This window comes from Rana temporaria, chromosome 4 (genome assembly GCF_905171775.1).
Source record: "Rana temporaria chromosome 4, aRanTem1.1, whole genome shotgun sequence".
NCBI classification, from domain to species: domain Eukaryota; kingdom Metazoa; phylum Chordata; class Amphibia; order Anura; family Ranidae; genus Rana; species Rana temporaria.
The window spans coordinates 98,459,219-98,475,741 of record NC_053492.1 but is presented as its reverse complement, the minus strand read 5'-3'; the positions used below and the strand labels follow the sequence as shown (position 1 = coordinate 98,475,741).

Sequence of the window (16,523 nt, the reverse complement as noted above, 5' to 3'; positions counted from 1 at the left end):
TATAGAGTCTTATAGAGACTATGCTATACAGTCATGTTACCCTGATTGGGCCACAGAGACTCTGCTGTGTCCATGTTCGTGTAACGTCATAATCTGTTCTGTTTCATTCTGCAGTGTATGAATGCCATTCTGAACAATTTTTCATTACTAATTCCAATTTTGGACCTGTTTAGTAAACTGAAGATCACAGTTATTCCCTGCCTCATCAGTTGGCCGATTAAGCATCCTGTTACACTATATACAGTAAATATTGCAATAAACTGTTAAAACGTGTTTCCACCCAAAATTCACCAAGCCTTTATCTAAGATTCACACATTTTTATAACTATATCTAAAAAATAAGGTTAATCTTGGCTGAAAGTTTGGTGGAAAATCTTGAGTGAAAACATTGAAGAATAGACCCCTCAGGGTTTAAATAATAGGTATCGTTTTATATATTTATAATTCCATAATCCTCTAGTATTAAAAATACCACTAACATCCAGCCCTAAACTCCAACAACATCTGCAGTTTTACACCCAAATAGAGACTACAATAGTCAGCCTACCAGGAAGCTGCTGCAGGAGACCCGCCAACACCTTGGCCCAGCAGATGACACCAAACCCCCTCCCTCCCCAACTTCCACTGTGAGAAGGATGACTCTGCCGTTACCTGCATCTAGCCCATTGGCCAACTCTGGCTAATGTTATAGTTGGTCTGGCTGGATAGAGGGTAGGTAAAGTAGTTCCCAACAGGGGCGTAGCTACCAGAGCAGTGGGGTGCACTTCTAGAATGATCTCTATGGAATGTAATCTTCCAAGCTTTTATTGCCACTATGCTTGCACACCCCCACCCCCTGCTCTAACCAACTGACCCCCATCCTTCCCTGCATTCTCATTACTACAACTCCATGCCTTCACCTTATGCCTGCACGCCCCCCCCCCCCCTTTTTCTCCACTGCACCTGCACTCCCTACCTCTTGCACATTGATGCACCTATTTTTGTATATGCTGACCTTATTTTTGGGTTTTCTTGGCATGTAAACATGACGCACTGCTGCTTTATGTGTATGGAAGGATGCTGTTTGTTGCCATTTCTCTTGTTCTTTGTGCTGGCTGTAATTCTCAGTCTCTGTTCTTATTTTGTATGTTTGGGTATAATTTCTCTTGTTCTTAAAGTGTTTGTAAAGGATCTTTATTCCCTTTTTTTCTTAAAATATTGAACATGTGAAACAGCTCCTAACGGCAGCTAAACAGACTATTGCGAAAGCCTGGAAATCTCCAAATTTAAACTTAAATGAAGCTATTAGCAGAATGAACACTGCTATGGTATATGCCAAAATGTCTGCTGTAGAAGCTGATACAATCACCAGGTTTGAAGGCATATGGATGCCCTGGCTGGATTATGTTACACAAAACACATTTAATGGAGAAGTTCTGATGCCATGGTAGCCCAGTCATCTAGTTGGTGTCCTGCCCATTGATAAGCACAATATTGGCAGATTCCCGTTCTGACCCTGCAGACCCCTCCTACCCTCCCCCCCCCTTTTTTTTTTTCTTCTTTCTTTTTTTTTTTATTTTTATTTTTTCCTTTTCTTTTTCCCTCTTATACTTTTCTATCCACCCAAGATCAATTTTTTCCTTAAGCACCCATCTTTAACTAACAAATTAGATGTATAAGGATAGTCACGTAGTAACTTAGTTAACTTGTAGCCACGCGCTACCCAGGAATTCCTAGAGCGGCAAGCACTCTACAGATCCTAGGGCTAGTAGCACATGGCCGCGATTCCTGGAATGTTATTAGCTTCAGTATTGATATGTTCAACACCTCTTTACTCTTGATTAATATGTTGTTTAATCCTTATACCATGAGAGGTGAGCTGGGCTAATTATAGGGCCACCTCCATCTATTTACTTACATACTTGTTTGTATACGGACAAGATTTGGAAATTCTCTCTGTTTAATGCCATTTAATTTTATTATTATTGTTACCCGACTGTACACTTGTCTTTAATACTGTTCAATAAAGATATTTTTGACAAGGAAAAAAATAAATAAAAAATATTGAACATGTTATAGTTACCTGCTCTGTGCAATGATCCCTTACCGCCTCAGTTGGGTCCCCCACTGGCGCTCTCTTCTCCTCCTCTTCTCTGAGTGTCCCCATAGCAAGCTATGTGCTGTGGGGGCACCCATGCAGGCATGCTCCAGAGCCAGACTATGTGAATCCATAGGCATACACAGCGCAGCTTGGCAACCCTCCCCCTTTGCTTCCCCCTCACAAGATTTGTTTGACAGCAGCAGGAGCCAATGGCTCCAGCTGCTGCCTCTGTGTAATGTAAAATGAGGGAGAGCGATCAATACTGCTTCAGCCAGGTATAGCAATCGATCGAGAGAAAAGTCAGGTATGCATTTGGGGGGCAAGTAATAAGGTAATGCATTAAGTTCAAAACATGTCTTGACTTGAAAACCATTTTTAAACCCCTTTCACACTGAGGGTGCCTCTTACGTCTGGGGCAGTGTGCTTGCGGGGTGGAAAAAAAAGTCCTGCAAGCAGGATCTTTGAGCGGTTTGGAAATGGTATATAAACCGCTCCTAAAACCCTGAATCAATGCAGAGGGAGGAGGGGGAGGCAGACCTTCTATTACAATTTGGATTAGCGGCAAGGATTAGCGGCAGTGTCATTATAATGGGGGATTTTAATTATCCAGACATAGACTGGGCAGAAGGAACCATGCATTCATCTAAAGCTTGCATTTCCTAAATGTCTTGCTGGACAATTTAATGAGTCAGATGGTAAATGCAATAACAAGAAACAGAGCGTCACTAGACCTACTGATTACCAACAATACAGACCTGATCACGGATGTGGAAATACAGGGCAAGTTAGGAAACAGCGATCACAGGTCAATTTGTTTCAGTATAAATCACACAAATAGGAAACATAAGGGAAATACAAAGACACTGAATTTCAAAAGAGCTAACCCTACGATCCTTGCTAGAAGATACTAAATGGGATAACATTTTAGGAACAAAGAACACGGAGGAAAAATATAAAAGTCCTGAGTGGCTTAACTCCAACATAAAAATGCATATAAATGCAAAGGAGAAATAATCAGCATTGCAACTTTACAAAGAATGCAACAAGAAATGTAAGGGCGCAAACAGGGCAGCTAATATAGAACACAAAAGGCACATAGCAGAGGAGAGTAAAACAATCCCATTAAATTCTTTAAGCATATAAATAGTAAGAAAGGGATTTCAGATCATGTTGGTCCCACAAAGAATGATGAAGGGAATATGGTTACTAAGGATGGAGAGCTGGCCAAGGTATTCAATTTATTCTTCTCCTCAGTCTTCACGAGGGAAACCAAAACTGAAATGTTTTTCCTCATGACACGTCACAGGAAGCACCCTCATGGCTAACAGAATATAGAATTAGGAATAGACTTCAAAAACGTAACATTAATAAGTCACCGGGACCAGATGGCTTGCACCCAAGGCTCCTCAAGGAACTCAGTCAAGTAATTGTTCCAAATTTTTATGAACAGTCTACTGACTGGAATGGTACCAGCTCTCTTCCATTGGGGACATGCTGCAGATTCCTGCGCTTTTGGATTTCTAGGATTTTGCTTTGTCAGCTCTGCTTACAATTTTCTCTGCCTTTGTGCTTGAGGATCTACAGACTGCTTTGGCGGATTTATCTATCTGCCATTTCTGTGCCTAGTTTACCTTACTTAGCACCGAACCACCGCGCATTTATACACCTGGATCTGAATTACATTGCTTACCAGCAATTGACTGCCCCAACACCATTACTTTTATAATTTTGTGTTTATGACACTACCCTTACAATAGGCTGGACCAGTACTACTGTATATCCAGCCACTGTGGGGATAATACACGACTGTCGCTTGCTTACCCCCTACGCGGCCTATATATGCAATATCTTTCTGCTCCTGAGGAAGCGCGAAGTGCGTAACATGTAGAGCAAGTCCTCCATTAAACCTCCGGATCACTACCTGGGTTATACTATCCAAGATTGTATCTTCAACTGTGCTTTCTAAACTAAGCTTATGTATATTGAGACTGTATAACTGTTGTTATAACCCTTGTAGTACCAGCCACTGACTCAATTCCAAAAATAGATTTTCTGTCTGATTGATTTTATGATATTCCATATTAATAAATATTTTAGTTTTTTTAATACAAATTGTACTGTGTGCCCTTAAAGCCCAATCTAATAGTTCTCGCTCAAATTTCAGTTCCCCATAAACGTTTACTGCACAAACTAAAGTCTGTCGGCATGAACCATAGGGTGAGTACATGGATTGAAAACTGGCTACAGGGGTGAGTTCAGAGGGTAGAGATAAATTAGAGAGCACTCTAAATGTTCCAATGTGGAAAGCGGGTCCCCCAGGGTTCTGTCCTGGGACCAATCCTATTTAATTTAATTTAATTTAATTTCATTTATTCATAAACAACCTGGAGGATGGAATAAACAGCTCAATCTCAGTATTTGCTAAGCTAAGCAGGGCAATAATTTCTCCACTTGATGTGGAAACCATGCAAGAAGATCTGAACAAATTATTGTGGTGGGCGACTACATGGCAAATGAGGTTTAATGTGGAAAAATGTAAAATAATGCATTTGGGTGGCAAAAATATGAATGCAATCTACTCATTCTACTCCCTTTGGGTGAAACTAGGATGGAAAAGGACCTGGGGGTCCTAGTAGATGATAGGCTCAGCAATGGCACAAAATGCCAAGCTTCTGCAAGCAAAGCAAACAAGAATATTGGCATGCATTAAAAAGGGGATTAACTCCAGAAATAAAATGATAATTCTTCCACTCTAAAGACTCTGGTCCAGCCGCACCTGTAGTATGCCATCCAGTTCTAGGGACAAGTCCTCAGGAAGGATGTGCTGGAACTGGAAAGAGTCCACAGAAGGGCAACAAAGCTAATAAAGGGACTGGAGGACCTTAGTCATGAGGAAAGGTTACAAGACGCTTGAGCGAGGATATGATTTCAATGTACAAATACCGTACTGGTGACCCCACAAAAGGGATACAACTTTTCCATGAAAGGGAATTTAAAAAGACACATGACCATTCACTAAAATTAAAATAGCGGTAGGCAAGTGGAATTCTTTTCCACAGGCAGCGAGAACATCGATAATTTCAAAAAACTATTAGATAGGCACCTGAACAACCACAACATACGGGGATATACAATGTATTAGTGACATAAAAGCACACATACAGGTTGGACTTGATGGTCTTGTGTCTTTTTTCAAACTCACCTACTATATAACTATGTAATGGGCCGCAACACGGGGGTTGCTATTAACCCTTTCTCGGCCACTAGCGGGGATTAAAAGTGCACCGCTAGCGTCTATAAAGCGGCGCTAAAACGAGTGGTGCTTTAATTCCTGGGTCTAATTCTCAGTATCTGTTCATATGCTGTATGCATGGATACTGCACAGTAGCCTCCCCCTGTTCTGTACGCTTTACTTGTAGCTTGCATTTTTTTAAATGATATCTGAATCAAAACTGTTTGATACCATTTCTCTTGCATTCTGGAAATGATTCTTGACAGCTGTTGTTATTTGCCAAGTTCACTGTAAAATTTCCTGTCACTGCTAATCACCTTTTTTACTGTGTACATTTGTACATACCCTTTCTAGCTCACACCTCTGAAACAAATTAGCAGCACCAGATTTTTGTTGCTATGGACCCTTCCTTATAACCTTATAAACCGTTCTTCGTGGTTGACACCTTTGCAGTCTCCATTGAATTATGCACCAGATGCAATGTACCAGAAGAACAAGCATCAACAGTATAATATTATTATTATTATACCGGATTTAAAGTATATACTGTAGCACCAATAGTGCTTTTCAATAAAAGGTTACATTACAAATCAATAATAGAGAAACAGGAGGGTCTTAATCATTTGAGCTTACGATCTAAAAATATAAACAGATATGTTATAGGGATATGGACAAAAATATACCAAAAACTCTATCACTAAACTATCATAAGTAACAAATCCCTTATAGTTTTTGGAATTTGCGATAAATGTAGGACACATGTATTCTTTCTGTTTTGAGAAGGCTCCACTGTAATAGGCAAGGAGAATATCAGTGAAGGATACGAGTGAGACGGAAATGGACTATTCATATTCCCAAAATAGATATAGGTCATTGCTGGACCCAAAAAATCATTGTCAAACAACGGAGGAGATCAGTACAGGTGGCAGAAGGGGGAGATTGTATCCAAAGGGAAAAAGGGGTCAGAACCAAAACAACAATCAAATACAAAGATATCAAGAGCAATATTTTAGCTTAGGTTCTGTATCAGTGCACAGAACCGAATTTACAGTATATTTGTGCCTGATGATATTACAAAAATGCCTGCAGCATGTCATTTCATGGGCAAATTAATAACAACAGCGCACATATTCAGAGCTGCAGAATTCCAATAAAGTTTCAGCTGGATATGTGAACACAGGACTGACAGCTGCCTGTAGGAGGTAAGTCGGAACCGTTGATGAACAAAGTACCAAAATAAATTAAGGTGGCATGTAAAGACTGTCAATCATTTACAAGTTAATACAATGTAGATTCAAACATAAAAACAAAAAAGTTGCTGTAAGTATCCCTAAGGCTGCATTCACACCTGAGCATAGGTCGTTGTCTATCCCTCAGCTTGTGCATTATTTGGTGGAAGGAGAAGCAGAAGACTGGTGAGTTCATCTCACTTTTACTCTGCCCTCTCCTCCTATCATTCTTCTTGTACTGTGACACACCTAATTGGCTTCTTGTGCTGGCTCTCCTTCCACCTCTCTGAACTCTGATGTCCAGGGACTGCAAATGGCCAAGTCGAATTCAGATACTTAAACTCCTTGCATTAAAAAATAATATTGCAATATAAAAATATAATATTGCTAGTTTTTTGTTTAAATCTGACTGGAGATCAGTTTGCAAAGGCAGCTAATCATAATTAAAGGGGAGTTCCAGCCAATTTGTATGTTTATTAAAAGTCAGCAGCTACAAAAAGTGTAGCTGCTGGCTTTTAATAAACAGACACTTACCTGCTCCAGCGTTCCAGCGCCGCGCCGGCTGGGGCTCTGCTCCTCTCCCCCCTCCCCGGCCGGCGTCTTCATTGTCACTGTGGGCACCCGGCCGTGACAGCTTTCGGCTTCACGGCCGGGCACCCACTGCGCATGCGCGAGCGGCACTGCGCATGTGCTGCGCCGTGTCATTGGCCAGGAGATCGCCTAGGACCTGTGACGTGTCCTAGGCGATCGCCTACAGCAGCCCCTTCCTGTAGGCGACTAAGCTTAATCGCCTACAGGAAGGAGGAAGTGGGACAGGAAGTCCCACTGTTCCTGAAGCCCCCACTCCCCCCCAAAAAAAATTACATGCCAAATGTGGCATGTAAGGGGGTGAGGAGTGGGATAAGAGGAAGTTCCAAATTTGGGTGGAACTCCTCTTTAATACTGTTGGATTCTGGTTGGCTGCTATGGGTTATCAAACTTAAGAATTTGCATTCATTCTTTAATAAGGCTGATAAAATTGTAATGTTTTTTCGTAAAATTATATATATATATATTTTTTTTACACAAAATAGAAAGCAATTATGGGTTATTGGCCCTTTAATTAATATATAAACAAATGTTTTTGTTTTTAGTCAAAATTCTAAGGGCTGAATCTGTAACATTTGTTTCAGTAACTGAAGATATATTTTTAGAGTTGTCTACTCATTTTCTCCATGCCATTCTCTAACAGATGGTGGGATAGCTTTCCTCTGGTCTCCTAGGGATTAGACACTTAGCTGTGTTAATGAGATGAGTGAATAGCGGGTCTTTTGAGATGATGTTATAATCATTATTGAGTTTTATATTTCTCAAGACATCCCTTTAAACTCTTTTATTTAATCCACCCACCCTTACAATTAAATTGGTCTTTCACTGCTAATTTCCAATGTTATATTACATGAAATTAATGTTACATTTTAAGCCATTTACCATCTTGCATTAGACCTGATCCTTTAAATGATATAAAAAAAAAATAATGCACAAGAGATACAAAAAATACATGTTGTAACATACTGCAAAAATGTGAAGTATTCAGATATACGGTACTACTATAATAAAGGAAACAAATAAAAATAATAGTGGTGTTTTATATAAATGATAAATTACTGAGGTACTGAGGTACCGTACCCTAGGCAATAGTGTCCCCAGCATAAATGTTGGTGCTTCTGGACTGTAGTCAGCCTGAGCATAAATTGTTATAGTTCTTCTATCAATAGGTTTTCACTAAGCTCTTATTGTTTGCTTATACCTTCTGCTGGGGAGTGTCCCTAGCAATAGTGTGAGAGGATAGAATATGTCTAAGCTATGAATTGTTATGTCTCTCAACCACTGGGAGGTTTATTGCCAGTGGTGCATGCTGGTAAAGTATATCAATATTAGACATGACCTTGCAGAAAGGCTCTTGCCTCCTGGACATTTGCTGGGAGCAGAGACTGTGTGTTGGAGGTCTGTGCCCCCCAGTCCTGCTGCCTGCGTTAGGGCTAGGGTTGGACAGGGTATGTGGCCAGGAAGAGTGATCTTCCATGCTGGAGCATCTGGGGCATGAATTGTCATACTAAAGAGTGTCCTGGAGCACTGGGTAAAAGCTGCCAGTGGATAAGTATATGAGTATATGAAGCTACTCTCATTCTGAAGAGTACAGGGTGCCAGTTTTGACTTAAAGGGTCTTTTCTTCTGTATTGCCTGTGAGCAGAGGTCTGAAGTCCACATCATTGTCACTTGTGAGTATACTGTGCCCTAACCTCACTTTCATTGAGTTTATTATGCTTAATAAATTCAAACTTATAAAAGTGACTGGCACCCAATGTTTTCATCCCACAGTGAGTGAAGGATTCAGCCATGAGTTTTGAAATGCTAACCCACCAAGGCACCCAGGGGTCCTTCACCACGGCCTTGGAGTAGGAAGGTGCTGCATATATAAGGAATAGATTGATGTGATATACAGGGTTTATATAAAATATACAGAAAAATATTTATTTCAATTGCAAAAAAGGTAAATCTATTGCAAAAATGTTTGTTTCCAGTACCATCATGCATATACTGTACAAACTCAATTATTTTTATGACAACATAATTGTGCATCTTGGCATGCAGAAATCTTGCAGATTTCATGGTGAAGAAGAAGAGCTATGTGTAATTCAGGTTTCTATTAAAGCGGAGGTTCACCCATAGATTACACATTTTCCCCTTAGATGAATGCTCGTTTTGTCTAGGGGAATCGGCTATTTGTTTTAAAATATGAGCAGTACTTACGGTTTACGAGATGCATCCTCTCTGTCGCTTCCGGTATGGGCTGCGGGACTGGGCACTCCTATTTTGAATGACAGTCTTCCGAGAGGCTTCCAACGGTCGCATCCATCGCGTCGCGATTTTCCAAAAGAAGCCGAACGTCGGTGCGCAGGCGCAGTATAGAGCCGCACCGACGTTCGGCTTCTTTCGGCTACTAGTGACGCGATGGATGCGACCGTCGGAAGCCTCTCGAAGACTGTCAATCAAGAAGGAACGCCCGCTCCCGAAGACCCATACCCCGGAAGCGACGGAGAAGATGCATCTCGAAAACGGGTAAGTACGGATCATATTTTAAAACAACTAGCCGATTCCCCTAGACAAAACAAGCAGGAATCTAAGGGGAAAAGGTCTAAAAATAAATAAATGGGTGAACTCCCGCTTTAAGATATTATATTTGAAGGTTTTTATTGTAATTATAGTACTAATTTCTTTGAGTTAAAGTGGTTGTAAGAGCCGGTTCACACTGGGGCGACTTGCGATCCGACTTCATGACGCCTCAAGTCGTCCCAAGTCGCGCTGTAGAGAAAAACAATGGAAGTTAATGGGAGCGGTGTTAATACACACGACTCAAGGCGATCCGACTTCAGAAAAGGTTCCTGTACTACTTCAATCCGACTTGTAGGCGATTTGTATCCATTGATTTCAATGGAAATCGCCTCAGAAGTCGGATCACTGTCTTAACTGAAGCGACTTTCCAGGAAGATAACATACATTTCTCAGGCAAACCTCTCCTGCCCCCCTCCCTCCCCCTCCCTCTCCCAGAGCTGATTGTTGTTTTATTGGCCACTTGAAAGTCTCCTGTCCTGGAGACGACTTCAAGTTGTGTTGTAAATCACCCCAGATCGCCCTGTGGTTCATGTTCAAGTCGTGTCGGAGTCGCCTCTGAAAGTCGCGCTGGAAGTCATGTCGCCCTAGTGTGAACGGACTCTTAAGGTTTATTTATTTATTTTTTAAATAACAAACATATCATACTTATCTCCACTGTGCAGTTCGTTTTGCACAGAGTGGCCCTGATCCTCCTCTTCTGGGGTCCATTGCAGCTCTCGCGGATCCTCCCCACAATAAATAGCCCCCTCTGGGAAGCTCTCTCCCGAGGGGGTTACCTTGCGGGCGTGCTCCCGTGTCATACACTCGGTGTCCATAGCCGCCGATTGTATGACTTGGCCCCGCCCCCGCACTGGGAGCCAATGGTTGTGCTGCTATCAATCTATCCATTGACGAGCCAAGAAGCCATGGGGAGAGCGACGCGGGATCGCGCCCATGGAAATTCGGGGCTCAGGTAAGTAAAACGGGGGGGGGAGGAGGGCCTGGGTGGCTGGACACTGCAAGGTGTTTTTTTCACCTTAATGCATAGGATGCATTAAGGTGAAAAAACACGAAGATTTACAACCCCTTTAGGGAGTATATTATCTGGGTAAATTGTGCCAATAAATAGGCTTGGATGGAGGAATCAGCCTTCTGGCTGAACAAAAAAATAAACAAACCATCTATGGCCAGCCTTAGATCTTATCACAAATAGCCAATGTCCAAAGCTATCTAAGTGCAGTCAATTATTTGTCCAATAAAGACTGGTTAGAAGTATCTGCTGTTGTTCACAGACATGACAATCATTGCTAAAGTCTTGCAAGTCTGGAAAAATTATTTTCTGTGATGTTATTTATAACATTTTAGCTTTGAATGAAGGTTTAAAAGTGTTATAAAATAATTATCCTGAACATTAAGGGTTTTCTTTTTCCCTTCATACAGATATCTACCAAAGAGTCAGTTTCTCAAAGTGGCTGTATTCCATTTTATCGCTCTACAGCAGCATGTGGAACTGGAGATCAAAATGTTGTACTCGGAATTCCTTCTATTGAAAATCCAAGAGAACAAATAAACACTTTAACTTCATTTATTGATGCATCTACAGTCTATGGAAGCACAGTAGCTGCAGAAAAGACAGTGAGGAACTATTCCAGTGAGGAAGGATTGCTAAGAGTAAATACGCAATATTCTGATCATGGAAGAGACTATATGCCATTTGTAGATGACGTTCCATCACTCTGCCTTCAAGATCCTCATTCTGCTTCTAAAGAAAGAATTGAATGTTTTTTTGCTGGTGAAAGCAGGTCTAATGAAGTTATATCTTTGGCAGCAATCCATACACTGTGGATGAGGGAACACAATCGCTTGGCCAAAGCCTTAAAGAACCTCAATTCTCACTGGAGCTCTGAAACAACATACCAGGAGGCTCGGAAGATCGTTGGTGCATTACATCAGGTTAATATTTATCAGTCACCGGCAGGAAGTTCGATTTTGGGGTTTTAAACTTAGTTCCAATTTCTTTGATTAATGTCTTATTATTTGTGGATTTTGTATGGTGGTAAAGGAAAAGGTGCTTAATAAAATGTATTAGATGGGTAAAATTCAATAAAAAAATACATATTTAGTGGTGTGCTAAAAACACAGGCCCGGATTCAGAAAGGAGATACGACGGCGTATCTCCGGATACGCCGTCGTATTTCTGAGTGTGCGTGGTCGTAACTATGCGACTGATTCAGAGAATCAGTTACGCATAGATTTCCTTAAGATCCGACCAGCGTAAGTGTCTTTCATCGTTGTATCTTAGGCTGCATATTTACGCTGGCCGCTAGGTGGCGCTTCCGTATAGTTACGCAATTAATATGCTAATTAGGTAGATACGCCGATTCAGAAACGTACGTCCGGCCGGCGCATTTTTTTTACGCCGTTTACGTTAGGCTTTTTCCGGCGTAAAGTTACCCCTGCTATATGAGGCGTAGCTAATATTAAGTATGGACGTCGTTCCCGCGTCAAGTTTTGAACATTTTACGTCGTTTGCGTAAGTTGTTCGCAAATAGGGCTGTACGTAAGTTACGTTCACTTCTAAAGCAATGATGACTTGCGGCGTAATTTCGAGCATGCGCACTGGGATCTTTTATACGTCAAATACGTGGGGTCACAGTGAATTTACATAAAACACGCCCACATCATCCCCATTTGAATTAGGCAGGCTTACGCCGCCACACATACGTTACGCCGCTGTAACTAAGGGCGCAAGTTCTTTCTGCATACGGAACTTGCGCCCTAAGTTACGGCGGCGTACCGTATATGTGATACATTACGCCGCGCCGACAGATACTGCAATGTATTTGAATCCGGCCCACAGTGCTTCTGTTGCACTAAAATTCCATGCAGTATTTTCAGCCCCGGCTGGCATAAAGACTGACCCCCCTCCACCCATATCCATAGCATACAAAACTCAGGCAGGGCAGTCATAACTGTGTTGTCATCTTACTACAGGAAGTTAGGAGTTCACATGATTTCTGGCAGGATTAACAGGCATTTTCTGTAACTGCGATGTTTTTAAAGACAAAACATAAAGAACAGTCACGTATTGCAGATATGTACTTTTTTAGTTTTTTTTTTGTATTAATATTATTTTACCCAGACATATGCTTTAGTCTGACATTATTTAATTTTTTTTTGATGGCCCAATAAATTCTGGGGCAAGTGCTTTTGGTAATGCCTGTAAATATGTAATATGCAGTACAGCTGAAAAACAAACATCTTTTACCCATGATCAATAGACTATATAGCATTTTCTACATCTGCTCCAGATTTGAAGTACAACTCTTAAGCCTTGTACACACGCTCGGCAAGAACCAGCAAGAAAACTGCTGGCAGAGCTTTCTTGCCAAGTAAACCGAGCGTGTGTACGAGGCTTTCAGGTTTCTCGCAAGAAAACTGCCCAGAATCTAGATGAGAAAAATAGAGAAAATGTTTTCTATTTTCTCGTTGTGAGATTCTCTGCAGTTTTCCTGCCGAGAAACCCGAGAGTGTGTATACTTACCTGTCGCCGTGGAAACCCGTGCATGCTCGAAATGACTTTGACGCATGCGTGGTAGCTTCTTAGGCATGGGTAGGGTGCAGCAAGATAGCGGCATTGGCATCGAATGTGACGAGCGCATGCTCGTCGTACGCGATGACGTCACTGCGTTCTTGCCATTCAAAAAAATGTCAAGAATAGATATGTGAAAAAAATGTAGCGCCCAAAAAACAATAAAGGAACCCTAAAAAGGGGAGAGTTTCTATGTGACCAGAAGGCGATTGACTTATGAGAAAAGTTTTGCACCCCTTGATACACGGTGGTGAAACATATAAGGTGAAATAAACACGAAAATTATAATTAATAGGAGCTGTACCTATAATAGGTACTCCCATGTGACACTAGTGAAATAGTGTAGTTCACAGACACAACTGTGCTCTAAACAGAGTCGGCAGTCTGGTGTGAAAATATGTATGGATGTCTGTAGTACAAACCACCAATCATGTGTTAATATAAATGAAAATATATAAAGGTACAAATCACTGTGATGTATATGACCAAAATAAACTAATGGAAGTTACAATGTGGAATCCAAAAAAAGAGTTAGTTCTATAAACAGTCCTCCAAGACAAATATTCCGCTAGTGATCAGGTATGCCCCAATAAAGTGACATAGACCCAATACTGCAAAGAAGCAAAGTCCGTCTGAGGAATGTGGAGTCAACACACATGAGAGCACTTCCAGTGTTGGGTGGAGCAAATATCCTCAAATAAAGCTATCTTCAGTGCTGGACAAATAGATAGATGAGTGGGTACTCTTACCAGAACAGGTGGACCCTCTCGACCACCATACGGTGGGAGGGTCGTCAGGGCTTGTATAGACCGACTGTCTGGGTCCAGGAGTCCTCACTCGACTTGTCCAAACCAGAATTGGTCTCAGATACACTTGCTTGTCCAGAGGTAGTGACAGGGATCAGCCTGTCAGTAGTTGCTGCTGGGTATTCCTGTGAAGTGGCACGTGTATAGAACTGTCCCTCTACTTTTCAGCTGTCAAAGTCCACTTAAATTAGGAAGTCACCTGACTGTAAGGTAAAAGTGCTCATGATTATTGATTTCCAAGCAGATAAAATCTGCACAGCAGCTCGGTCTAAAAAAGAATAGATATGAATAGAGTGTCTGTACACTCGGACGGCAAGAGATTCTTTCCAAGAATCTCGTCAGGAAAAACAACGTTTTTTTCTTGACGAGATTCTGGCCCATGTGTACTGGGCTTCAGTCTAGCCAAGTCTGTCTAGCCAAGTCAGTGTATATATATATATATATATATATATATATATATATATATATATATATATATATACCGGAATATATGTAGCATTACCTCCGGAGGAGCTGCTGGATGTTTGGGCGGCGTATTACCTCATGGCTCCTCCGAATTCCTAGGGGTGAATGATACGTATTGCATCTAGTGGAAGTAAAGGAATGTCCACGACAGGTGTTCTTTGCTGTGCTCTTTTTTACCCATCCGGGTAAAAACAATAACTTGTGGTGAGGAAAGTAAAGTTGGAGAAGAAGAGAGAACTGTAGATTCAGGCTTTATGATAAGGAAACAGTCCTGTTCCCAAACGTAACACTTCTCTGCGCCACTCCCGCCGGAGTGGGTTTAGCGTACCTGGACAGGCCTCCCTCACTGACCTGACAGCCAGAGTATCACTCGGACAATTTCAGGATAAAGTCTCTGCCACAGACCCTCCTCGGTGAGCCTCAGAAAGGTACTTCTGCCACAAACTCCCTTCTGGATTAAATTCTGGGCGATATCCCTCCTTGGATGGGTTACGTCTGGCTGTTCTTCAACTTGTCGCCCAGGTACCGACTGACAGGTGATTAATCCCGCAGTGTCCGGATACCTTGATCCCGGTGGGATCCAGGTCCTTTTGGACCGCCAGCCTCTCAATGGCACTCCTCAGACTGACTCCCCACCGAACAGCAGTACAACTTGGGATCTTCAAATGGGAACCCAGTCACTCACTGGGTCCCCGTCGCTGTTCAGATGCTCCGGGCCAGCCTGGTCCCGGAACCAGGAACACCATGTGGCACGCACGCCCCGGCCAGGTAGGCCATAACGCCGGGGCACCGTGATGTGGTCACCCTAAAGGTGGGTGCCACACTGGACGAAGAAGAACCCAGAACCAATGGCGTCTGTCTCATAAATACCCCTCCCCAGCATGCACAGCAAGGTCCCAGATTGGCTGCTGGGAAGAGCACCCAAACCTTGAATCCACTGCTGCCACCTTGTTACGGAACCATGAACCAGACGTACAACAAGAGATAAGTGAAAATAAGAAGGCTTTATTGAAAATCAAGCATTAAAGCAAAAGTCCAAACGGATGGTGAAACCGAAGCAGAGTCTTGCGAAGCCAGAGGTCAGGAACCAGAAGGGTAGTCAGACGAAGCCAGGATCAGGAACCAGCAGGGAAGTCAGACGAAGCCAGGATCAGGAACCAGCAGGGAAGTCAGACGAAGCCAGGATCAGGAACCAGCAGGGAAGTCAGACGAAGCCAGGATCGGAACCAGAAGCAGCAGCAGTCTTAGAAGCATGTGAACACAGGAGGACCAAGCAAGGAACTGAGCCACAGACCTCCTATATATATGAGCCAGGCATCCAGCTCCTCCCAGTGGGAACGAGGAGCCGCAGGGTGGGAGGCTACAAGAGACCCAGAAACCAAGATGGCCGCCAGCACATGTCAAACGAAGGAGACAGGAGAGAGGTAAGACCATGACAGTACCTCCCCCTCAAGGGCCCCTCCTCCGCGGTGCAAAAAACGGTTTCTGAGGGAAGCGTGCATGGAAGGCTCGGAGCAAAGCAGGAGCATGGACATCTGCGGAGGGAACCCAGGAACGCTCCTCTGGACCATAACCACGCCAGTGGACCAAAAACTGCACCCGACCGCGGACCAGGCGTGAGTCCAGGATATTGCTCACCTCATACTCCTCATGATTGTCCACTTGGACCGGACGAGGCCGAGGAACCGAGGAAGTGAAGCGATTGCACACCAGTGGCTTCAACAGGGAGACATGAAACACGTTGGAGATCTGCATGCCAGGAGGAAGCGCAAGGGCATAGGCTACCGGGTTTACCCTGCGAAGCACTCGGAAGGGACCAACAAAGCGAGGAGCCAGCTTGGGAGTGGGCACTCGAAGGTTGAGGTTGCGAGTGGACAACCATACACGGTCTCCGACCTGGTAGAAAGGAGCAGGCGCTCGTCTGCGATCAGCCTGGAGTTTCTGGCGCTGCGCAGAGACCTCAAGGGACTTCTGGATCTGTACC

General features: G+C 42.9%; 1 protein-coding gene across 1 annotated transcript in view; it reads left to right on the top strand.

Moving 5' to 3' along the window:
• TPO (thyroid peroxidase) overlaps positions 1-16,523 on the top strand; it is a 239,484-nt gene that overhangs the window by 85,050 nt on the left and 137,911 nt on the right. Inside the window, exons 5-6 of the mRNA XM_040348668.1 lie at positions 743-758; positions 11,130-11,629. Of these exons, the coding sequence (XP_040204602.1) occupies positions 743-758; positions 11,130-11,629 (516 nt within the window). The remainder of the gene's footprint in view (positions 1-742; positions 759-11,129; positions 11,630-16,523) is intronic.